Genomic DNA, 26,411 nt, shown 5'->3' with positions numbered 1-26,411 from the left:
TTCTTGTCCGTAAAAAAGGAAATAACACTGGCATTTATTCTCAGACGGTACTATGTGGCAATTACAGTTGGACTGAAAACTGGAAAAAAAATCCTCAGAATGTTCCTGCTTCATTTCCAGTTTTTTTTGAAATGTTGTCTTTGTCACTATTTTTTTGTCCAATTCTATTTATAACTGTAGTTTGCATGTCAAAACAGACCATAAAACCAAAAAGCAATATCTTGTCCTTGGTTTCACCTGTAGATGATTAGCTACATTGACTTTTATGAATTTTTAGTAACAAGAAGTGATGTCAGAAACTCCCCAGAATGGTGCACATTTCAGTATGTATACTTTTAAATTACATTTTCTTAAATCTTACATCTTCTTAAAGAGGGTTGTCTATAAGGAACAGAACTAAAAAGTTTGAAAAGGGGAGATTTTTCCAGAGAAGGACATTTGAATTCCTGGTACTGAATTATAAGGATCAGTATCAGGCTCTGTCTATCTGCTGATCCCAGCAGTTATAGTACTTAAAGCACAAAGTTTTCAAGAGTTATGGGAAGGAAGTGAGAGGTGTAATGACTATAGACTAAGCATACTCAGTAAATGTGAACCCTAATGTGAGGGTTATAGTGGTATTGCCAAAGTGCTTTTGAGTTTTACTTGACTGATTACCAAGTGTTGTGCTCATGGAAAAGGTGTTTGCTATAACCGATGCCTCTTCCTCCTCTCTCATGTAGGACCTTCAGAGAACTGTTACACAAATAGACCCACGGAATACCAAGGTCCTCACCTTTATCACTTACATAGGCTGTGGGATATCTGCTATATTTTCAGCTGCAACTCTTCTGACATATATTGCATTTGAGTAAGTGTTAGTTCTGTGAGAAACATCAAAAAGAAAGTACCTGTATGCAATGAATAAAATAAATTAGTTATATGGTTGGTGTGGTTACTTGTCTAGGAAGGGAAATCTATGTTAAAAAAAAAAAAATCAACCTGCAAAATCATGGTCATAGTGTTGTAAGTGGAAATTTTTTTCAAGGGGACATAAGGTCAGACCCTTTCCTCATGTTTCCAGTGTGTTGTGCTGCTTAGGCTGGGCAGCAAGGCTAATGTGTCTCAAAATTTTCTCTTTTCGGAGTACAGTATCCTCTAGATTCTGAACGGATATGTATTATTTTAAAATCCACAACCAGGCTTTTTGTAAAACAAAAAAATAAAAACTTGCCTGTGTGAGCATAACAAGTCCTAAGTATAAAAAGAGAAATTTCCAACTAGAACAATTACATTCTGCAGCCCTTCAGAGAGAAGCGGGAAGAGAAATAAAATGAAGATAAATTGTGAAGTGTTACAACAATTTCAACAGCAGTCCTACTGAAATGTCAAAGTGACTCAAGGAAATGCAAAAGTTTTGAAGTGATATAGTTCTGTGAACAGTGAAAAGAGAAAATGAAGTTATATCAACACAAAGGAACCATTCTGCCTGTAACAGGACAGGACAGAGTAGCTGCTAAAGAAGGATAGTTTGTTGGTGGGGAGTGAGCAGGGGAAAGGGGGTTTTCAAGTTGTAAATATCTCTAATGATTGCATTCCTCTTGCATTACCTATGGTATAACGTTCTGGTCCAAGATGGCAGAAGTTGTTGGATTGCCCCTTGGTTCATACATTTCAATCTGTATCAGTTAAAAAAGAAAATTGACTTGATCTTCAGTCTTCCTAAGATCCTATTAAACACCCCTCCCCAAAAAACAAACAAACAAACAAACAAACAAACAACAAAAAACCAACAGAAAACAACAGCAAGCACTGAACATGTTCCAAAAATTAAGCAAAGATTAACATATAAAATGATCAGAGATGAGCTTCTGTCCATCTGTGTTTTGAAAGTTTTCTTTTCATTTTCTTCAATTTTCACTTAAAGTACAAACCACATTGTATTATATTTAATTTGAAAGGTTTTTAATAATAAATCAGTTGCTAAAATATTGTGACAGTTAATTAGCTTGTTACAGGCCCAAAGAAGTGCTGGCTTTCCCCACCACATCCAACAGAAGCCTTCAGTGATATCACAAAGAAATACACTTCACTATGCCTTATTGCCACAAAAGATTATGGCTAAGTGAAGATCCCTGTGCTTTTATTTACTTTGTAAACTGGTAAATCCAGCTGCTGTAAGCGACTTGGGTGATTGAAGCCAATTAATCATATGCACCTGTATTTCTCTCATTAGGAAGTTGCGAAGAGATTATCCATCCAAAATCCTGATGAATCTGAGCACAGCCCTGCTCTTTCTTAATCTGATCTTCTTGCTTGATGGTTGGATTGCATCGTTTGACATAGATGGCCTCTGCATAGCTGTAGCTGCACTTTTGCACTTTTTTCTTCTGGCCACCTTTACATGGATGGGACTAGAAGCTGTTCATATGTACATTGCTCTAGTGAAAGTGTTCAACACCTATATACGGCGATACATACTGAAGTTTTGCATCATTGGCTGGGGTGAGTTCAGTAGATGCGGTCTTTACATAGCATGTATTTTGAAATGATGCTATATAAAAGCTCTCTATCACAAATGCAGAGCAGAATCAAAATCAGGGTGGTGTTTCCTTCCCCCTGCCCCATGGCAGTGCTGGCGTGCAGCCAGCCCTCTCTGTCGCCCAGTTCCCCTGTATAATTCTGTGCAAATACACCGTAACTTGTTCTCTCCACCCGGAGCAGCTCACAGCATGAGGAGGAGCGGAGAGACCAGATTATCTGATCTTACTTTCCAGAGGCCAGAATGGGAGAGGGGAGATGTTAGTATCGTATCAGAGGTGGAGAACTGCAGCACACAATGAATTCAGAAACTCTTGCAGTTACTACAAAGCCTATGGGGATCTTTGCATTGACTTTCAAAAAGCTTTCAATCCAGCTTAAAGTTTCTTGCCAGCAAGTACAAAGCCTATGGCGGAATCAGAAACAACCAAAGTTTCCTGAGCTTCAGCACAGTGTTTAAACCACAGAGAGATCCTGCCTGCCCTAAGCAGTGTACACTGCAGGACTGAAATGGAAAATGTAATACTGAGAAATAACTGCGAGGCTCAGGCAGCAAGTCTTTTATTCTTCATTTTTTTCTATATCAGGAATCTGTGCCTTCTTCCTGAATGCGCATATTGTGTTTGAAATAATACAACACAATACAAAACCATTAACCTCGTGGCTAGAGCACTGACCTCAGCCCAGCTGATAATTGATGTCTTTCCATTGGCAACTAGCATCCTCTTTGGCAACCTCAGCAGATGACAAGGACTCAGTGGTCGGAAGAGCAAATTAACCTCTTCCCCTTTGAGTCTGTTTTGTCACAGCAAGGATAAGACATGTAAATAAGGCATGTCAGGAAACGTACATTTCTTTTGTGTGAGCTGTACCTCTCTGCACAGAGTTCTCTTCCACGTAGTTGTCTGTTATTTTCCAAAAATATTCACTTTAACTTATTATTAAAAATGTATAGTTTACTTCATTTTTTGGGGCACATTTAAGTAAAGGATATATACAGGCTCAAGTTCAAGTTCCCCAGTTCCCCAGCCTAATCAAGTGACATTAGCATCTCTGAAAAAAAAAATCCCTCAAAAAAAAAAAAATCCCAATATCATCCCTCCATTAGATCTCATTTTTGTAATAGTGTGTTAAGCTTCTTCTCACTTTATTAGGAGAGCCTGTGTGCAATTGCAAATTTAACTTTGAGTAATTAAGGGAGATTATTCTACTGTAGTTTCCATGTCAAATACTAAAATAACATTTTCTACCTTGGAGAGCATTATGAGGCTTATTCATTAATGCCCATTAAGTACTTGGAAAGTTTTATACATTTGTACTGTGTGAAAAATTGTTTCCTTGTAGTTCTCTGTGCAGTTTTCTGACATAGAACTACCTCAGGATACTTTGTACTAAAGCAACAGGATAGACACATGAATAATTCAGCTTTGCCTGGTGATTTTGAAGGTTTAGGAGGTTTGAAATCAAACTACAAGTTTTCTTGTGTTACAGGTTTGCCAGCTTTGGTGATAGCAATTGTTTTAGCAAGTGCTAATACAAATGCAAGTCATGTTTATGGCAAAGAGTTATATGGCAAAGACGCTAATGGGCAAGGAGGAGACGACTTGTGAGTATTTCTTTTAATCTCTTACAATTTAGCATTTACAGTCTGTGAAAAAAATTAGCATTGGTCAGACTGCTTTGGAAAAGTCAGAGGTACATTAAGCAAGCAAAGTGGGCAAAAATCATCTTCTAAATTATTTCAATCTGAAGTGTGAAGTAGGCTATAAGAAAAATTGGAGGGAAATCTGCATTACCCAATGCCAGGTAGAAACACTCCTCTGGCAAAAGAATAATTCATAAGTTTTGTCACGAAAATAAAATGAGAATACCTGTTTTGGTTTATCTTAAGCAAAAGCTGTATCTTCTCGGTAAGAGCAAAGAAAGAAGTAATATAAAAATACTCTCCTTTGTAAATAAATCAGCCTTTTGTCAATGCAGTTCATTAGCTTCCTATGTTCTTCTCTTGATGTCCAGATAATAATCTCCAAATGCCAAAATTTTTATGTGACTGTTCTGTTTGTTACTTCATTTTCTGTTCCTTGCCTGGCAAAGCTTCATCATGATAAATAAAAATGTCATTCTGTATTTTTATTAAAGTGTCATGTTAAGCATTCCAGCTGTTTCCTGCTAGAGGAATAAGCTAGATCTCTCATATGGCTGACTGTCAAATGGCTACCTCAAAGGGCTACCCATCCTACTTCTTCTCCAGAACTGTATGAGTTCTCCTTTAGCTCAAGCAGCAGAAACTTGAGATTTTGGCACTGAAGATCCAAGTTTGCCCATTCTGTTACTAAAGCGTCCTATGCTTCAGACAGATGAAAGTGGTGAAGCTACTCATACTGAGTCTAAACTTTCCATGATGGGATTGCAGTTCCCACAGCTTGTATTTGAGGTCAGATTTCCTTTTTAAATAGTTTTAACTAAACTATGGTACAACCGTCAGATTTCTGACATGCTACTACTATGCACCATAGTCACACTTAAGATGCCACTGGGCTGCATCCTATTTACAAGCAGAACATGGACAAAGGTTTCATTTGAAAGTATAGCCCTGCATCAGTGGAATCACACATAGACTGATTTTCCTTGTAGTCATATAAATAATTGGAGGATAGTTTGCTTTATCTAAAAATGGTCATATTTTTGTATTTTTTTGCAGCTGCTGGATCAAGAATGAAGTTGTCTTTTATGTGACTTGTGCCGGCTACTTTGTAATCATGTTTCTGATGAACGTTGCCATGTTTATTGTGGTGATGGTGCAGATCTGTGGGAGGAACGGGAAAAGAACTAATCGGAGCCTGAAGGAAGAGATCCTGAGGAACCTCCGTAGTGTGGTCAGCCTGACCTTCCTCCTAGGCATGACGTGGGGCTTTGCCTTTTTTGCCTGGGGTCCCTTAACTCTTCCTTTCCTATACCTCTTCTCCATTTTCAATTCATTGCAAGGTAAGCTGAATTTCTGTTCTGTGAACAAATAATATTTGAGCTGTTGCTGTTCTGGGACATATTACATCCAGTGATTTGACTAGGTAACTCAGATCCAAGCTCTCTGGATCTTTCCTTGATACTAAAACATCATTAGTTTCCCCTTATATGGAATACTGATACCAACTACACATCGGCTGAATATTTTGGTTAAATTAATTAGTTTCAAGGTCTTTTCAATGAAATGTACTTTATTATAAATACTACTATTACTAACTAACTGTCTGCAGTGATCTCTGTGGAGATAGATGCTGTATGACCTTCAACATTTCCTTTCACTGATTATGACAAATATAGGAAGCTTCTTTCTTTAATTTATTCCTGTAGGGAATCTGTTAAGCTCATAACTATTTTATTAAGGCATGAGAAGGTAATAAAACAAAATTCAGTCCTGTTTCAGTGCGGAGAGATAGCACTGAGATATGGGATATTCTTTGGTTCTTTAAGGAAAATCCAGTGACTGTAGTAGTCAGCTTATTTTTGCTTCCTTTACTGAAGTTTTGAATATTTTACTTTTTGAATATAGTTCATCCTTCTGAAAAATGCTATAAATTATAATCAAATGGTTATAAATTACAGAAATATATAGCTGACATTTAAAAGAATTTCAGCTTAGAGCTGAAATTTGCGTACGTACCAAATGACGTAAGAATCTCCCCCTCCGCTTGCCCTACCCGCTAATAAAGAACAACTAAAAACATAACAAAAAGAAAACCCCAGGAGGGTCATTGGACAGGCATGGGTTATACCGCACACATATTGAGATAAAAAATAAATTTGCCCCCAAAAAAACATAACAAAAACCAAACCCGAGAATGTCATTGGAGGATTGTGTGTTATGCCACACAAATATTGAGGTAAAATATAAATTTTCCCAGGGTCAGCAAAATATCTTCCCTTTATGGAAAAAGTACTTAATGTTATGCTGTGTGGATTTTATCTGTTACAGTTGAGACGTATTTACTGTGCTAAAAGATTTATTGAGCTTTCGTGGAAAGAGAATAATGTTGTGGGTTTTGGTTTGGTTCAGTTTCAACCTAAAATGCTAGGCAAGATGGCAAAAATTGTTTGGATGTGGTGTTCTTACTAAAGACTTTTTTTCCAAAGGACGGATGCTGATACTCCCCTAGCAGCATAATGAAGTACTTGCTGCAATGTGCCCGTGTTAGAAATTCAGAAGGGCCTAGAGAGATTAGAAGTATGGGAAGAACATGAAAAAAGATTAAAACTCCAAAAAGCGTGCCAAGGATCAAATTCAACAAGTTCTCTGTAACCAGAATTTCCAGTGCAATCAATTAAGCTTGTATGTGCAGAGTGCACACAAGGTTGACCACCACTGCTTAAGTCTCTGTGGGGTAATAGCACTGTTCAATGGAAAATGAATGCTTGGAAGGCAGTTAAGTCAGAAGATGAAACTGAAAAACCTGAGGAGTAAATGCAAAAAAGAAGGGTGATGAGCATTTCACGGATTGTAGTAGCAAAGATGGCACAGTATATGTTCAGGACTGTCATATCAAGCACAGGAGATAACAATCCCATATCTGAAAATGCTTATTACTGTGTCGGAAAGAGCTAGGCAAAGCTAAAGAAACAAGAACGAGGATGTTTAAAATCACATACAACTGGTGTAGTGAACATGTAGCAGTAAGGGGATGGAATGGAGCAAAGAAAAATTTAGGATTTGGATCAGGAAGCATTTCCTAGTGGCAAAAAGCAGGTCAGTATGGCAAGTCTTGCATCAGTATTAGCATGAGCTTAGTTATTGAGCCCTCAGTAAATATGTTTATTCTCTCTTGCAAGTTTTTGAAAACTGCACTAATATTTTAAGCTATACCGGCAGCCTCCATCAACCTAGTTTTCTGTGCACTGGCAGTGAAAAAGTAAATTGCAGCAACTACTGGTGTTACTGTACTTTGCTGTTTCATCTACATAGGAAATTATTTTTCTCTCTTTGATGCTCAGAGTAAAAAATCTGGGAACATCTCTTTTTTGGCTGCTCATTTTATATATATGCCTGGGCAAGCCAAATACTTTCAAGTCAGAACCAAGCTAGAGCCAAGCCTAGCATCTGATTTGGCTCTGCAAAACAAAACCAAAGCTGTATTACTAAAGCACATTGTAAACTTACTGAATAATGAAATACAGAGAAAAAAAATTCAGAGACCAAGCCCAGACAGGGCAAAGGCAAAGTACTTAATGCAGTACATTCATTTTGTATTACTATAGACATATGCATTTTCTTTTTTAACCATTCAGAATGTTCCAGACATTCACCACAATTTAATTAAGCATCGATTTAGTAAGTTTGTAGCTGTGCAGAAGTCCTAAGAGGTACTTTGGGCCACAAACAACTGCATAACTCTAAGTCTGTAAGAGCTGCTGGTGACTGCACCGGAATTACGCTGTGCTTAAAACAAATCACACACAGAAATATTTTACTAAATGCAAACATAGTAACCATAATTCAACAGAGCTTGCATATGGGATGCATTAAGGTGTGTTTGCCTTCCTTAAATTGTACTTCTCCTTTTTTTTTCCCCATCAGCTCTTGAAAAAATTTGCAAAAAATAAGTTTCATGACACAGCATTTACCTAAAGTTAACTGATCTCAGTGGTCACAGCCTGGCCTGATGGCTATAAGCAAATACAAATCCAGTTCAATGACAAGCATTCACACAAAATTAGACCTCAGCACTCTGGAGGAGAGAGGATAATTTTATGCACCAGCACAGTTTTTTCCAAGCTATACCGTGCCATTGTGTTCTACCAGCTGAAACATAGTAGGCATTAATATGCGGAGCTACTCATGATGATCATAAAGGAACAGTCTTAGGGGATGGCCCTTAGCCCTGTTTGCCCACATTATGTAGCATTTATTCATGTTTAATACGTAATCAAGAGATTTGGCAGTAACATTTTGCCATCAGGTGTTCAGCCCCAGGATGGCCCTCTCCCAGTGAGTAAAAGTAAAACAAGAACAGGCCCAGCCAGAGAACAACAGAAGATTCCACAGCCAGTGCCTGCCTGGGAAGCGCCAGGAGCATATGAAATTTCCAACTTTCTATATTTAGCTCCAAAGTACCTCTGTAGAATGATGAAATCATACCATACACCCAGTTAAGACCTTCTTTACCACATGGTAGATGCTTATCTTCTGTCTTGAAAACAAAGATTATACAATTGCATGAGAAATATGAACTCTACAAAAACATTCTTAAACACATTTATTGCAATTGCATGCACAAACCAGGTAATTTTCTTCAGAAATAAGTAGCTGGACACCTAATTAGTACTTGTGAACATATTCTTACCATTTTCATAATCATTTCAAGTACATGCATGTGATGCACATACATCCAAGTGTGCTTTTTCAGGGCACTCTTTAATGCCAATTACAAGACTTCTGGTTTTAAAGGGATACAGCCCACAGTTCTGTAGATATGGAACCAGAGAAGATAAAATATCTTCTTGCTAATATAATTGTGTCTGTATTTACTTTGCAGTCTGGCTCTTGCTGTTGCAAAATATTCATTTGGTTCAAAGATAAAACCTTTTAATTATTTTCCTCTAAGCCAAAGAAAATAATTAAAAGATCCACATTGAGCAGGATCTAAATCCACAGTATCAATAAAAGGGGTCCTATTCTCTCTCTTCTGATATCCCAAGCACTTATATAGCAGCTAGAGGATGGGAAAGCTTTAATTAATTTGCATACCTCTTAAATGAGGCATAGATGCCAAGAAGAAAACTTTATTATTTTTCCTTTGCTTGTACTTCATAGTCTTTTGCTGGCAGATTTTAGTTAATCTGTCTATTTATAAATACATGCTTCATTTGCTGTTTATTTGCTTTTGATGCAGGTTTATTTATATTTGTATTCCACTGCGCTATGAAAGAAAATGTGCAGAAACAATGGAGGAGACATCTCTGTTGTGGCAGATTCCGGCTGGCAGACAATTCAGGTAAAAGCAATTCACAGCTCCCCTCCTTAGATGCTGCAGTAGTCCATAAAAGTCTAGGTGAACAGCTTGCTATGTTATTTTTAATGTTATGAAATGTAAGCCAGAGATGTGGAAAAATAGATTAATCATAGGCTGTCACTTCACTTCAGTACTAACAATTGCCAAGGGACTTTTCAGATACCACTTCATAAAAATTCTTAAGTCTTCTCTTTCAGTTTTCCACTGAAGGCAGCTGGTAAATTTTGTGGTGCTGTAAGCATGGTTTTGGAAGGCCCTTTGGACCCTGAAAAAAAAAAAAAATTTAAATAAAGATCCAGAGATTCAAACTCTGTCATTCAAAAGCCACTCATTCCTTTTCTCCTACATTGCAGTCTGTTGACTGAATTGTGTGGACTGTTAGGTTGATGTAGGAGCAATTCTTAAAAGGCAGATAGAAATACTCTGACATATTTTGCTTTTATCTTTGCCTTTTCAAACTGTTCTGTCCTTCACCATATAATTCAGAGACACCATTAGGGACTCAAAAACATAGAAAATTCCCTTAGCAGAAGCCTGATTAGGTTCCAGAATTGAAGTTCATCTTTATCTGTGATTCTCAGAGAGAAAGGAGAGCGGTTAGTTTGGACACTTCGAAGTGCAACACCTGGAACACTGCATTTATAGTCTCCTGCACCTTTGGCCATCTCGGGTGGCATTAGACTCCTGTGTTTAGGCAACTGGATCTTGCTTTGCTGTCTGATGTAATGATTTTGGACCATATAATTTCTTGCTCATATGGTTCTTGCTCAATGACTAGTGTTGAAATCTACAGTTGATATAAGGTGGCGTAAGCTCATTGCCTAGTAAGGTAAGCCAGTCTATCCCAGATAATAACAGTGCTCCAGATATCCTTGTGTCCTTTTCCATCCAAGGTTTGTTTCAAGGTTTTAAGTAACTGCTTTGCCATCAAGACTCTTGCTTTGTCTTGCTCTGTTTTGTCTAGGGAAAGCGTTCTCATTGTACACTATAAAACATTTATACTTTGACTATGTAGTAAGAAAACCTGATTCGTGATTTCAGAGAGTTAATACAAATTAGGAAAAGTGTGCTCATTCAGATCAGGTATCCAGATTGTTTCATATGTTCAATTTCCATGTGGTTCATGCTGTAACTCCTGAACTGGAAAACACAGATGGATCAAATTATTTCCAGATTTTTATGCTGCTGTTGGGCAGCTTGTGGGTACGATAGAAATAAAAACCTGAAGGATTTGAGTATTTCAGTGGTATAGTTAATGTGCTATCATTACACCTAGCATTAACCAGTCCATCACCACCGGCTGGTTTTATTCTTCATGAACCTGACACAGTTTGCAGGCACATAGTGAACAATGAAATATAAGCCAAATGTGAACTTACGTACCTATCCGATTGAAGTGTACTTTAGGGCATGGTATGATAAAGCGAAGAAACAAACAAGCCAAAGCTTTGCAACACTGCCATAGCTAGATCAGAGAAATAGTAACCTATACGCTATAGCAAAGATTTAGGATAAAATATTTGTCTTGGTTTAAATCAAGGCTAAAGTGGCCCATGTGCCTTTAGTTTGGACTTCTCTTCCATTTTGTGAATTTCGTTGCAATACAGTGAATAACAACAACAAGACTAAAGTGTGAAACTACCTGTACTTACCTGCAAGTATATGATACAAAAGTAGTTAGATACATTTATTCTACTGGTATTGGGATACTTGTGATGAGTTTTTCAGTGTCATTTTTCCTCAATAAGTTTATTGGTATTAGTTACTCAATTTAATTTTGTAAGTTGTTCCGGTATAACAGACTGTTATGTTAATGGTTCGGACAAAACTCTTCAAATGTGAACTACTGAATAACCATTATTATTCATTGTTATTAATAGTGCACTGATATGCTAAACCCTGTAACAACAAGTGCAAATCCACTAGTATGTAGTATTTACCTCAGCAGATCAAGCCCTCGAACATCGTTCGACCTCTGTAAATGCTCCTATCAATCCCTTTCCTATCTATCCCTCTCTTCAGGTGATGAAACTGTGGCATCCTTATACTGCTACAGATCTTCACTTCTCTCCTGCATTCTGGAAAGCCAGATGTTACAGTTCTGCCATCCAGCTAAATGATTGTTAGAGTGTTAGAGCCACCAATTTTAACTACTGTGGTAAACAGCAAAATAAATCAAGTCAGAATAGTTCTTGTGTTTCTTAAGAACCAAAGAGGCTACCTGACAGGAAAAGGATAGGCTGTTTGTTATAAACAACATCAAGAAATGCATCTGATATTTGAAATGTTCATAATTGAGAAAATTAGGCATTTAGTACCTATGGTAATTATTTATGTAAAAATTTTCAATCATTTTTAGATTGGAGCAAAACAGCAACCAATATTATAAAGAAGAGTTCCGATAATCTTGGGAAATCCTTATCCTCTAGTTCCATCGGCTCCAATTCAACCTACTTAACATCCAAATCAAAATCTACAACAAATACATATTGCAAACGAAACAGCCATACAGGTGAGTTCTTGCACTGTAACACAGTGCATCTGTAAATAAGTAGTTTCATGTTAAAGGTACAGTAGGGATTTCTACCCAAAGGTTAATGTGAGAAAATTTCACCAATTTATATAGTTTTAGTATTTTTAGAATATATGTTAACATTTTAATAAGAAACTTAACCTAATATAAAACACATCCAATATATAATTCTGATCTGGATATGTTCCCATACTAAACAAACTAGGCATGACGAAAGCAAACCTTACTTTTTTTATAGCATTTTCACCTCTTTGGCTAGAAGAAGGTAAGTCTTATTATCCCATTGAAAACACAGAGTAACCAAAGCACAGGGAGATAATGTTCATTGCCCAAGGTAACATGAAAGCTAGCAGCACAGCTGGAAATAAGAATCAAGTCTTCTGAACCCAAGTCCACAGTTGATTCACTGGGACAAACTGCTTCCATTTAACTCTAACACATTTATGGGTAAAGAGACAAATGGAGGCTACTTGGAAATTGATACTGTGTTCCCACAGTATGCATTGTCTTTCCCTTCTACAACTAATATGCCATATCTCCTGCTTATTTATTTAAATGTCAATGGTATATGTAATAGAAGGCATCATCTGTATTCTACTCATTATGTATGCCATAAAAATGAACTCATTTTAAGAACACTTTAAAGGAGCAAAAAAAGAGAGGAGCTGGAATGATTTGCAAATCTGCTTATGTCTGAGATAATATTTCAGAAAATCACTTAAATAGTTCAAATTTTTTTGTTACTAGGTTTTTGTGAACTCATGTTTTTGTCCTGTATAAAGTCACGTAACATTATTACAGAATCCTCTTCTGAAACATAGTGGAAATAAAATCTGCACACATATTTAACCCAAAGATGTGTTTACTTGCTTTAAAATACTTGTTAGAAGCAATGTTTAGATATGAAATATATGATTTTACTGGAAGGAAAGTTACATTGTTTCTTAAGCATAAATTATTTTCAGAAGTCTCCAATGTCTCATTTATGATGGCACAGTCTCCTTTCTTGATATGTGGCATAGTTTCTAGGAAATATCTTCTTTTTTTTTATCGATGATCATTACCTAGTTCAGTTAGGCATACAATTTTTGTCTAGAAATCCCCTTTTTTAAGAGTTACATTGTTATTTTCTCACTAACCAATGTTCAGTGCATCCATTAGCATGAGGCGTTGTGCACCAGGTGTTTTAGGAGTGTAAATCTTCTTTGGTTATCAAGAATATACATGAAGTACATTTGCTTTGAATGCAGTAAAAATGAGCGGTATCTTAGAAATTCCCGTGTACCTGAGCTTGGTCTCAGGACTGCCATTCACAGCCGCACTGGGAGCACACAGCTGGCACCTGCCTCACCAGGGTGCCTGTCCCTGCTGCCATCTCAGGTTTGATGTGCCAGGTGCCCAGCTGCCCTGAGCAGGCTGTCTTCAGCTCTCTATCCTATGAAGTGACATTTCTGTCACCACTCTTCCTCAAACAGCGCCTATAATATCCACCGATCACAGTGCTACTGTTAATTTATTAGTAGAGGAGGAGAGCGTCATGCCCTTTCCGCTGCAGAGCATTCTCTGTTCTGCAGACAGAGAATTCCTATTTGTACTCATGGCAGATCAACCTTTAGACCCTTGGTATTGGGATTAATGATAAAAATATGCTTAAATCTTTTGTTGGTGTCAGGGCTTCTTATCAGTCTGACAATTAAAGAGACTTAGTGCTGGAGTTTTTGCAATGCATTCTTGAAGCAAAACAATAAAACAGTTCCAGATAAGAAGCAGTAAGTTAAAAGAAACTTGCAGTTAGGAACATGCTTATGTACTTTCTTCAAAAGTGGTGAGCTTAATCCCATGCATAAATTATTTCTTAAAAGGGATTTCAGTTGGGAATGTAGTTGTAGTTTGTAATGTGATTGTTTATTAAGGGAATTAAGGGACATTAAAGGAATACCACAGTTTTCTCTATATTTTTAGAATTGCAATAATTTTGCTTTGACCTCTGAAAATACATATTTTATTGTGATACTCCAAAGGAATTTTTGCTAATGCTAGGTTTTTAAATACTGACATATCCTCTCACGTGTTAAAATAATAGAAAGGAACATTAAGATTCTGATTTTTAACACAGCTAAACTTCTCCGTTTGATGTCTTAGCTAAATTGCAGGCAAATAATGTAATAGCTACGTGTCTTGGCAACTCTTGTTAATATGGTTATAATGTGCTCCCTGGAATTGACACAAGCATTCATGTGTTTGTGGTATAGATAATGTCTTCTAAGGCCCTTTCCTCATCAGTGGTGGAGCATTACAGGTAAAGTGAGAATTGCTTTTGTTGAATGCATGGTTTGAACAGGGTGGAGGGATGCCATTTGCATGATGTCCTCATTGACACAAAGGACTTCGCTAATCAGAAACACTGCTTGTTTCTCACTATTACATCTTGCGCCATTGATGCTGAATCAAAGGATAAGTGTGCTTCAAACTCTGGGTGTCTGCACTCTGCATGGGGCATGAAGCATTTGGAAGATACCGTTTTAGAAAACAGACCGTGTCCTGACATTAATGCCTGTGTACCATAGTCTGGGGAAAGGAGATTAAGTTGGAACACCCATACACAAAGCATACATTAAAAAGCAAAAACAATCTGATTGAGTCCTAGGAATTTTTTTTAATATTTTTAAAAGTTATTACAGGAATTTTAACATATTGTATTTCTGTTTGGTCTATGGCCATTATGGGATTAGTCGTCTAGCCATTTTTTTTTCATCTCCAGGAACACCCAAAGTAAGTCTGAATGACAAACGATATACGCCTGAAAGCCTTGCTGTGAACTGCTGGTTGAATGCAGAATGCACTGATTGGGACATGAATATTGGGTGGACCTTACTGGGTGGATGAAAGAAATCACTTTGCCATCTTGTGGCCCTGCTGTCACGAGTCTGACACAAACTTGTTGTACATAGTACTTAAATACCATATATAACACTACTATGAATTAGAAGTTAACATTATTTCTGCAGTGAATTTTGGTGGTACAATTCCCATTTACTTCAGTGATACAGGATTTTAACCCTGTACGTGGGTGTGAAGCCCAATGAGCTAAAAAAAGAGGGCCCCACTGGTTTCAAAGGACTTACATAATTCCTGTGCATGCAAATTTCGTGAGGAAATAGCTGGTATTTAACAATGTAATGATGCCTTGTGAAAAAAAAAGTACATATTTGCAAGGAATTTCAAAAACCTTCCCTAAAGACTAAGAATTAACTTTTCTTCATAATAAGGTATTCAATATGTAGAAAATCTCCAAAATGCAGTACCATTGGCTAATAAGTGCGTACATTTGAAAGACACACAGTACCCAGAAGTTTGCTATTGGACATGGAGTGATTTGCTGTGATTCATGGACATTCTTGCGTGCTTTAAAAAAAAATCATTCTGATATGCCTGAACATGCCTGTTTCTTTTTTCATGAGTACAACTGTTTTGTTTTCTCACTCTGCAATCCATTTCTCCTTCATGCAACACTTTATACTCTTTCATGGCTTGATATCATGACTTCTGCAGGGGCGGGTTACTTTTCTGCTGATTTTTAATTAATGATTTATTTCTATAAGAAACAAGTTTTATAAGAAATCATAGTTTAAATAATATGAAAAATCGTTAAATGATCCTTTACCAAGAAAATTTTGAGGGTGATTTCACCAAGGTCTTGTAAACAGCCATCAAAAATGTCACTTGTAGAAAACATTGCTTCACAGGGTACTCCATCTTACTGTCAGCTTGCAATGGTCCAAACCTTGCCTGGCTTATGAGAGTTAATTCCATCTTTATTCACTACAGAGGAAGAGATAAGAAAGCTCATTAGGACAATGTACTTGAGAAAATGAGGTACAGGCTCTCTCCTTCTCATTGCTCACTACATGAGCTCTACCTACTGACCGTTCTCCGAACAGCAATACCGTTAGCTGCTGAAGCAGACTTTCCCAGCCTGGCTGGGAATTGCCTTGCTCCCTTTTTTCTTCAGCTCCACCCTTGTCTTATAGCACATGAACTCTGAAGGGATGCCAGTTTTCTGTGTCTTTTCCTCCCCTCAGTTGTTCAATCTGCACCCTCCTCATTATGGAAAAGACAAAGTGATGCTAGGCAAGCACAAAGTTTAGGCCAGTTTTGGCTCTGGTTATCTGATTTAGGATGCAAGTCATCTTCTGCTACATTCTGCCCAGAATACATTATTTCTGTGCATAGCTTAAAACCTCCACTGTTGAAATAATTAAATCCATTTGCCGTCATTTTCCACTACTTTATTATATGAAGATATTATTTGCCAGATGTTATGGAGGTCACCCCTTTTCCAGTGCTATCAAAATGTTTTTAGTTCATAAGACTCAAAGCATCAACAGTAAATTAATATATGAAAGGGTCGTAGGAGTCACTTACACTTTAGGTAAAATAATAGGGGGATAATTTCAAGAGAGACCTGAGAGGTCGGCCCACAAAACCAGGTGGCCGAAAAGAATTTAGAAGAAGCAATGCCAAGCCAAAAAGTTGTTTGCTGGCTTTTAGGGCAGTAATTTCATTCAGCAGTAGTGGCAATTGAAGGCATATCTATGTGGGAGTGACACACCTCTTAAACTATGAATTTGCTTAAGAAGCCCTAACTTCTCGTTGCCTTTTCCTCTTCCTAGACAATGTTTTTCTTGACAAGCCATCTTCAAAATTTGCCCAAGAGGATGGAGAACAGACATCAATCATCCCTGTCCACCAGGTTATTGACAAGGTCAAGGGATACTGCAATCCTCACTCCGACAACTTCTATAAAAATATCATCATGTCCGACACATTTAGTCACAGCACAAAGTTCTAACTGAACTTCTGAATTTTTTGAACCTAAGGAAGACAAAAGTCTGTCTGGAATTGAGAATACTACATGTCATAGAATGTGACCTGTTTAGTTATTTTTTCCCAGTTTATAATGTTCTCCTGTTAACAGCTTCCACTTGAGGACCAATTTCTCTACCTTTTTACTGTTGTGGAAAAAGGCAATTTTCCACCATGGTATTGAGCTGTTTTTAAACGTGTGCCAGCCAACATGATGCCTGGACAGCTAATTGTAATCCTGTGTAAATATTTTTTAAGAATGAAAAGCCACAAGCCTAACTAAATTATATAGTCCAAACAGAAGCAAGTCTTGACTCCTGGAGAAAATAGCAGACATGTCACGCAGTACAGGCAAGCTCTTACTGAACTGATGGTCTTTTTCTTTTGAAGAATATGGATTTCCCCTACGACACTTGTTAGATTCTTGCTTCTTGACTGTCTAGTGCTGTCTGTTCTTTATTTGTAAGTGAATAAAACCCTAACACCGGTGTTAAAGGGTTATTATAAACCTTTTTTGACTAAATAGACCTAATCATGCAAATCCTGCTTACCAAAACAGTATGTGCTGTAAATTTGGGCTATTTTGTATCCACATACATAGAAACACACTTATTACATAGATGTGCTGGCTGAGAAGGGCATGCAGGTTGCTAGTAACTCTTGCAAATTTTAAGCCCATTGATACATATGGAAACAGACATTTGTACATACCATGTGCATCTGTGCAGAACAAGTACACAGGTAAATGCAAAGTTTACACAAAGTTATGTTTCAACATTTATTGATTGGTATGTATGAAATGCAGCATCTCCCATCAAAATTCTATGTTTAATGTTCTTTTTCACTAAACAAAATAGAAGACATTCAACTATATATAGATATATAAATATATACCTAGATCTCTCTCCACACATATGTTTGTAATAATGCACACAGTAAATATGACAGAGGAAACCACAATGTGAACCACAGACAATCTAAGAACAATGAACGGTGCTAAAACTTAAGTTCAAGTATTTAAAGACAAGATGAATACTTTGTAAGCCCACGGGTTTATTTGTCAGTCTCTGTACTTCACATATACTGTATGTATAGGCACTTCCATCAGATGGCATTGCAACGTCAGAATAACCTGGAATACATTTACCAGTAATAAATAAATAACATCTTTCTGGGCACGTAACGTTATCAGTATCAGTATCCCCCTCCTGCCCCCTCGGTTCGTTGACTTGATTGAGGTTGTTAGAGGCACAGAGTTTAGACAGTGTTCAGGCAACCTTAGGAAATTTTGCATTGCTATTCTGTGTGCATAATGACACTGAGTTGCGTGTGTGTGCAGAGAAGAGACAAGAGCATAAAATGCTTACTTGCTTTAATCTCTATAAATGTGTGACACATTAGCACGCAGCCATGACTGCCAAAAGTGCATCTCTCCTCATGAAGCACGTCTTGCTCCATGACAGGTTTTGTAAAAATGGTAACTGCACATGTCGCTTGAAAGCATGGGCCAAAACATCAAATGTATTTTCAAATAATGTTTTCAGAGGAGAAGGTTCTCAGAAGGAGAATTTTGTAATAGAAATTTTCATTTTTAAAAAGGCTTTTTTTTCCCCAAATATTTTTAGCCAGATATTTAATTAATTGTATTCAGAAGGTGACCAGAAAGTTGTGCTGTGAGATTTTTCAGCTGCCAAGCGGGTGGATGTTCAGTGACTAGGGATGTGGATTTGTGCCTTTCTCTGCTCTTTGCATGCCCTTTTGCGTGCAGAGATCGTTTAATGCTGTGACCGCACAAATAGCATATTTTCCCTGGCTGCACTGCAAACACCTGGCAGGAGGATGTACTGACGGTATTCCGTCCAGAAACACTGCTGTCGCTACACAGACTTAACGAAACCTCAGTCTCGTAACTGCAAATACTTACATGGTGGTATGAATGAGAGTCAACCCGATTCACTTAAAATGTAATTATTAACAGGGATGAGTGTTGCAGATATCTTTAATAAGGGAAATAATTTAGGGAGAGATTATGTACAAGCATTTACTGAATTTATATTTTATCATCCCACTTGCTTAACTACTGTAGATAATAGTGTTCACATAGCAGCTTACTGTGAGTTTTCTACTTGATTAAGATGTTCAGAAGTGAAGAGAAGGAAAACCAAACATTCCTGAAAAAATGAGGAATCAATAAAACATAATAGATTAGTAAAATATAAACAAAAAGCAAACACAGTATCCTGACTGAAGCTGAGCTGTAACCTAACTATCAGTTTAATGTACAGCTACCTGTATTTGCTGGTTTAAGATTTTTTTTCTCTTCTTTTACTACCATGTAGTAATCTTAAACTGCCTGTGTCACTTAGATGCTCTTGAATGCTCTCAATTCTACAACGTAAAGCTTCTGCTTTGTAGTTGGCATGCTGTAACCTCCCTTGTATATATTTATTTATTTGTGAGGTTAAACATGTCAAATATATTTAGCTCTATAACGAGTGTTCGTGTTACTTTAAACCTAAGCTTCTGCTTCATCATAGAAGAAGAGGGAAAGAATCATTTCTTATATATGTTTTTTTCCAAACACTTTGTGAAACAATTTACTGTAGTCCTATCTTTTACAAGTATGAGGAAACATGTCAGTGTGATTTGTAATACTAGTCAGCGGAATATAGTGTAACAGGTTTGAAGATGGACTAAAGTAGAAAGAAACATTTTCAAGTAAACATTCTTGATTTTAGTGTTCCAAATAATTAAAGTCTTTTAATAGTGAATGGTTGATTTTTTTTTTCTTTTTTAGTGTTTAATGACAAAAGTTATTCCATGGAATTCTGGAAAATAATCTTGTGTTTATTACGTATGCAAGACAGGTACATGCCTAACCAAAATGTTGGAAATAAATGTGCAAGATTAACTCCATCTCATCAGAGGAACGTATTTTGCAGAATGAGCTTTTCCCTTTTGTGATTTACTCAATGCCCCATCCAGTGAATGATCTGAAAGTTATGCAAGTTCATTTATTTATGGTAGCAGTCATGTCATAGAAATGAAAGGAAAATCAGGGCAACAGACAATATGCTGGGATGATCTTTTAGAAGTAATGCAAATGAATAATCTAACACTCAGGAGTTATTTCTATTCATATGTTTCTTTCCAGCTGAATGTAGTCCCTCATTATCAATAACTTGATTTAACTTGTAATCATACTTTGACTGATCACTGTTGAAATATTTTAGTTGGCCAATCACGCGATTAATACACGCTAATATATAAACATTAAATCTAACACACTAATGGCCTACCTTTAAATGTTTACCTTTAAAGAACATAGAAGCTTGCTGAAATGTGTCAGATATTCTCCCCTGTATTTAAGTCATCATAGAAAATGCACAGAATATGAAGATTTAGCAGTAATATTTTTAGAAAGCCATCAAAAACAACCCCATGTGATAAGTGGCATTGATTAATGAGGATGCTGGGTGTGTCTGTAGATGGTCTGTCCATGTGTGTCTGTGGACAGTGAACACCCCCCTTGAGCTTTATGCCTTGAACAGTGTGGGAGGACCCTCTGAGGGAAGGAGCCCAGGTTTTTTTCCCAAGTAGGATCTTGGCAGATGCCAAACTTGTAGGAGTGATTTGCAGCGTTTGTGGGTGGATTTATTTTTCTCCTCGTTTCATCACTTTTTAAATATCAAGAACAATTTTATTTTAATCCTTTACTGTTAACAGCTTCCTACTGTAACCCATTGAGTTACATAAAATGCCACTACATTTTATTACTTTTGAAAGGCTGATCTATAATCAGACACGTCTATGTAACCACAGGGACAGCTACCAAGTTACAGGGCAGTAGTGTGTCATTCATAGAGCCATTATAAAAAGTTGTTATGCATTTACTATATATAAAGACGTAAAACCATATATGGGTCAGCAAATGAGGCAAAGGGCTTAGAAGTTAATGTTAGGGAAACCAACCATGCAAACCAGTCTGTGGAGCAGCCATTTTATGCCCAGTGCTCCAGCTGCTGCTATGCTAAGGAGGCTTTCCCCTTCACCCTCCACTTAGCCAGTCTTTGGCTACTCGGTCCGTTTAATTTTCAGAGCTCTTGGCCCCATCATGGCACTCCCATCCTCAGGACAATCATGTGCTGCAGTGCTAGGGAAAGGGAAAGGAAAAAAAGAAAGAAAAGGAAACTGAAAGGGAAAGAAGGGGAAGGGAAAGGGTAGTTGCCAAGGCCTGCTCTGCATCTTCTTACACTTTCTGCATGATTTCTTGCCCCTTCCCCAGGATATGTCACCCTGACCTGTGATGGAGGCAGGCCATTGGAGTAGGTGGAACACACCACCATGGCTATTTGTGCACCTGTCAATTAAAACTAGTCTTTTTGACCCTCCAGCTTTAAGCCGAAGATCTGCCATGGTTCTTCAAGGCAGCAACTCCAGTATTTCCATGCTTAAAGACTAACCTAGCAATAAAATCTCTGTAGTTCAGGAAGAACATAATGCCCCTCATGATGAGAAATCCGTCTGATAAGGCTGAAGCACCACACCAGAAATAGCTAAATAAATCTCATGAAACGTTTTCTGGAAAGATAGCCCTTCCTCAGATACATCTGCTCACTCAGAGCCAATGCTACTATTGGTCTTAGATTAAGCCCAGATTTAGTACTCATGAGGACTGCACATTGTGGTGATGTCCGTATGCATTGTATAACCACAGCCATCTGACAGCAGTTTGAATGACGCGGTTTTCTCGAGGTGTGTTGAATGACCCATGCTACGAAATATATGCCAGCTTGAATCTTTAGCATGTACCAGGTATAGCCTAAGCTGGGCACTTTGTATCCAGACTATTCTAGTAAGAGTTCTCAAAAAACATAGCTTTAGATAGAAAAGAGTTCTCAAAAATCCTGGCTGTATTCCATATGGGAAGTGTAGGAGAAAGAGTGAATGCTGATGACTCTGGTCTGACGTTTCCTTCCACTGCCAGGTTTTTCCCACCCTGGAAGCCCACCGAAGCAAGAGAAGAGGGCTGTGGTAGGGGCGTGCATCCTGCTCTGCCTGACGGGCAGAGGGCCCCCGCTGTCCCTCTCATGCTGCTTTTCACAGCACTCCAGTTCCAAGTGTAGTAAATGCAATAATATTACATATTTACAAAATTCCACTCTGGTTTTCTTTTTCCACTCGCCTGGCGTGACTGCTTGTGCTTTTCCAGCAGAGGGCAGTGGCATATCGTTCGTTGTAAAGCTGTTAAAATCAAGTGAAAAATGCAAGATTCTTCCACGTGTAAGCACCGGCGCAGAGATAAGTAGGAGAGTTCATACCAGGTTTGTCTGTTATTTAGCAATCTGTTACATCACCAGATAAAGCAAACACTCTGCGCTCGGGGAAGTGAGGGGAGAGAGCTGTCTGCCTGCATTTGGGCATATTTAGTGAAAAGAGGAATACAGTCTCTCTGTATTTTCTCTTGCTGGTTGCTACATTTTCTCCTTTTTTGCTCTGAGAGGATGCAATGGAATTAGCAACTGCTACACTGCTGTCAGCAAAGCAAACAGAGCCAGCTCACCATTTCAGGCTTGCACACTAGCTTATTTCAGGCTTGCACACTAGCTTATTCCAGTACTGAACAAATGATTTGATCTGCTGGGCTGCCATCCTGTGACTCAGAAATTCACTGTATGCATAGTTATCCAGGGAGGAAACAAAAACCAGCAGCCCTCTGTTGACAGTGGCACTCAGGCCCATACCTACCTACCACTTTTTCCCTCAACAGGAAAGGGACAGAGCTGCACCCTCTGCTTCACGTACTCCTTCCCCATGGCACATATTACCAGATCAGCTCAAGCAAGGTGCAGAACTGCTTGGCTACACACTCAGCTGTACAGCTGCCCCCAAGGCCGCTCAGTCATGGGGCAGGACTGACCAGAAAGCTGCTCCACTGGAAAATGGCACCATGTTAAAATTAAAATGTCTCATCTGCAATTCGGGCAAGATCTTCAGGGAAAAAATTCTGAAACAGTTTGAATCCCCCCCATCTGTGCTTGTCCCAGGAGTCCCACTGGTGCGTCCCTCTCACCCCACACCTGCACCAGCACCAAGCTGGCACCAGGCTAAGGGGAGAGGGGTGGTCTGGGGCAGATGGGGTGCGGAAGCCAAGGAAGGACATGACCTGCTTTAGCTTCTCCTACTTTTTTGGAGAGAGCCCACAGGTGTGGCTGCCCTGGCTGTGGGAAAAAGGAGCAGGGGGAAGGGAAGCCTAGGAACAGTCAGGACTTGGTGTACAGAGCAGGGCACAAGACTAATATGACAGACGTCATGACACCATCACTTCTCCAAAACACTTGTGATGTTGGTGTTGCACAAGTTCAGAGTCACAGCACAGCTGCACTGGCACATCGCCTCTCGGTGAACTTACACAAGCATGACTCTGCACAAGGCAGGAGCTAGCATGAGTTCCCCACTGTTTCTCTGTGCTCCCTACAACCAGCGCTCACTTCCCAGGAAAGCAGACGTGCCAGCATGCCTCTCAGTCTGGCTGCAAATGTCTTGTTGCTCAGATGTAATCATTTTCTAGAATTACCCAAGGTGCAGGGTGAGCTGGGCATTACGCAGATGCTGACAACACTACCCAGATCACAGAGCCACAATCGACAGTGAGGGTGCTCAAGAAATGAGGGTGAGCATGGGAAACCAGCACTTACAAAGCTTTGCCAGGGCACTGGAGGACAGGGGCTGAAATACTGTGGTTTCCCATGCAGAGCACAACTCAAAGAGCTCTCAGAGGAGTTTTGTGTGTGCTTGCAATAACTCAGTGTGGGACAGGCCCAGGCTGAGCTCTGCAGGGAGGGCAGCTTGGGGGATGCAGCTCCAGCAGCCTAGCTGGACCTCGACCCATGGATGGCTTCTTCACCATTTCTTTGGTGTAGCCTAGAGACAGTGGTAACTGTGCAGCAAGATTTGAAGCAGTCAGGCTAATATCTCTTAGAGGTTAGCAGGAGGTATTTAGGCAGACTGGGCCTTAAAATGGTCATCCAAACCAGCCCCCACCCCCCTGGTCTTGTTAGGTGGCAGCTCTTACTGGAGATGAGGAACTTACGTACATTTATTTTAGCTACATTAGATGGAAGAAAAGCTGGGATCTAAGCCTGCCAGTTCCTAGTAGGTGTGTCTAAGGATTACACTGTGGAGGTACTTCACTGGGTTTTCAAAGAAAAGGTGAGCCTGTTCAAGCCCCACACTGCACACCTCCAGATCTTTGTACCAGCTTCAGATAGAGAAACGGTGAAATGAGTCTGTCATGGTACTTCTGAGGTGGCTGGGCAGAACTGAGAGAAAAGCCGAATGCACATTTCATTGCAGAAAAGATCAACCCAAAAAAGATGAGCATAGGCAGAAGCAGCCTGTCCCTGAGAGTGTGACTGTCAGATACTGTTGCTGGGTAACAGCCAGCTGACTTTAATGCATCCCACTCTTTTATTCTCATTGATTTTTAATGCCTCCCAAAGATGGGTCTTTTTCACTTGCCTGTTGTTTTCACCCAAACTGATGTGTGCTCTGGTTCAGCAAATAAGCAATCCTCTGACCGTATTTTATCCTGCCAGATGCTGTATATGATATTTCCTACATTCAAGCAAAGAGATCGTCTCACTGCAATCAGGCTGGACATCAGTTGGAGACTAGGGTAAGGATAGTCTATAAATTGCCTCCTGAACAAGGCAAAGGTGAAGAATATGTCCAGGTGAAGCACCAGAAGACTTTCAGGACAGAGGAGACCCTCTGTCACTGGAGGTGTCTAAGAACAGGCTGAAACTGGGCTTCCTAAACCCACTCATGTGGGTGCCACCATCAACACTGACAACAATATCAGATGACACACAGAGACACCCTCCTACCCTGTGATCCTCTTTAATTTCATGTAACTATTTTTACTAACACAGTACACTTTATGAGGAGGAAGGTGCTCCCAGAATAAATTCATATCAGTACCCTATCTCCATGGCTTATCTTCTTCTCCCCCCACAATTTCTCAGCTGTAAACCCTTTGCCCGTAACAGCTGCCTGATCCATATAGCTTCACCCTCCCAAAAAAAAGGACCCCACACCCATCACGCTTCCATGCCACCGTTAATCACCCCAGTTGCCAGCCTCCCCCACCAAGGCAGCAGCTCCCATCCCTTCACTTACCAAAGCCTCTGCTGTAGATTTAAAGTAGAGATGGCCGCAACAGTGATGGCTCCCAGCTCTTGAGCAGCCTGGCACTGGCACAGTGCTGCGGCACAGCTGGTCAGCAGTAACCTGCCATGTGCAGGCAACACATGTGCTGGAGGAGCAGTTGCAGGTGCTGTTGCCACCACCACCTCTCAGCCCTGGTCCCTTTTAGAGGTGGGTAGCAAACCTCTGGGTTAGGCATATGTGTCTCAGTGTTGATTTTGACACAGGTAAGTTTGCTTTAAAGCAGGGAGGGAAATTAGATGCCCTCCTGAGAACTTTTCTGGTTCCATTTTCCTTTTCTATTATTATTTTACTCAGATTAACATCCTTGTAGGAGTGTTGCCATCTCCAGTAGGCTTGTGTGGGCTATTTACCCTAGAAACCAGGGCTTCTGACAGGCACCTTTATGGACCAGGTCAAATCTGTCGCAGAGCTTCACGTATTTCTTTCACTCCTTAACCGTTGTGCTAAATTCATGTGGTTGCCTGTGTGAGCTGCTACCGTGAACATGGTGGCCTGCACCTCCTTTGACTCTGCCAGCTAAAATTGACAGGCCCTTAATCTCCCAGCTAAAAGAAATCCATTCAGTACTGAAGATGCTGCAAAAGACATTTCAGTGTTTTTTTTTCAGTGAGGCTGAAAAAAGAACATGAGAAAGAAGCTTCAGGGATAGTGTTAACATGAAGAAGTTTGACTCAAAGCGTTGACATTTGCCAGGGATGGCAAGCATTAGCGTCTCAAACACTCAGGCGTGCAGACGCAGATGCTTCTGCGGTGCTCCCTGTTTAAGCAGCCATTTGTCGTGGTTTAACCCCAGCCATCAACCAAGGACCACACAGCCGCTTGCTCACTCTCCCCCGGTGGGATGGGGGAGAGAATCGGAAGGGTAAAAGTGAGAAAACTCGTGCATTGAGATAAAGACAGTTTAATAGGTAAAGCAAAAGCCGCACATGCCAGCAAAGCAAAACAAGGAATTCATTCACTACTTCCCATGGGCAGGCAGGTGTTCAGCCATCTCCAGGAAAGCAGGGCTCCATCACACGTGGTGGTTACTTGGGAAGACAAATGCCATCACTCCGAACATCTACCCCTTCCTTCTTCTTCCCCAGCTTTATATGCTCAGCATGACGCCATGTGGTATGGGATATTCGTTTGGTCAGTTGGGGTCAGCTGTCCCAGCTGTGTCCCCTCCCAGCTTCTTGTGCCCCCCCCAGCCTACTCGCTGGTGGGGTGGGGTGAGAAGCAGAAAAGACCTTGATACTGTGTAAGCACTGCTCAGC

The 26,411-nt window shown here is 39.4% G+C and overlaps 1 protein-coding gene across 5 annotated transcripts in view; it reads left to right on the top strand.

Moving 5' to 3' along the window:
- ADGRG6 (adhesion G protein-coupled receptor G6) overlaps positions 1–19,694 on the top strand; it is a 115,432-nt gene extending 95,738 nt beyond the window's left edge. For 4 of the 5 annotated variants that reach the window (XM_087774077.1, XM_087774079.1, XM_087774076.1 and 1 more), the window contains 7 exons: positions 723–850; positions 2,216–2,484; positions 4,012–4,126; positions 5,222–5,505; positions 9,405–9,506; positions 11,884–12,036; positions 16,731–19,694. In XM_087774077.1, coding sequence (XP_087630203.1) covers positions 723–850; positions 2,216–2,484; positions 4,012–4,126; positions 5,222–5,505; positions 9,405–9,506; positions 11,884–12,036; positions 16,731–16,909 — 1,230 coding nt within the window. In that variant the 3' untranslated portion in view covers positions 16,910–19,694. Of the gene's footprint in view, positions 1–722; positions 851–2,215; positions 2,485–4,011; positions 4,127–5,221; positions 5,506–9,404; positions 9,507–11,883; positions 12,037–14,309; positions 14,357–16,730 lie in introns of all 5 variants that reach the window. The other variant, XM_087774080.1, reaches the window with a different exon arrangement.
- Positions 19,695–26,411: the final 6,717 nt, after the last annotated feature.

This window comes from Nipponia nippon, unplaced genomic scaffold (genome assembly GCF_047370975.1).
Source record: "Nipponia nippon isolate SJK-2023a ecotype South Korea unplaced genomic scaffold, ASM4737097v1 scaffold_4, whole genome shotgun sequence".
Taxonomy (NCBI): domain Eukaryota; kingdom Metazoa; phylum Chordata; class Aves; order Pelecaniformes; family Threskiornithidae; genus Nipponia; species Nipponia nippon.
Note: the sequence above shows the minus strand (reverse complement) of the source record. Positions and strands in the feature narration are given on the sequence as shown.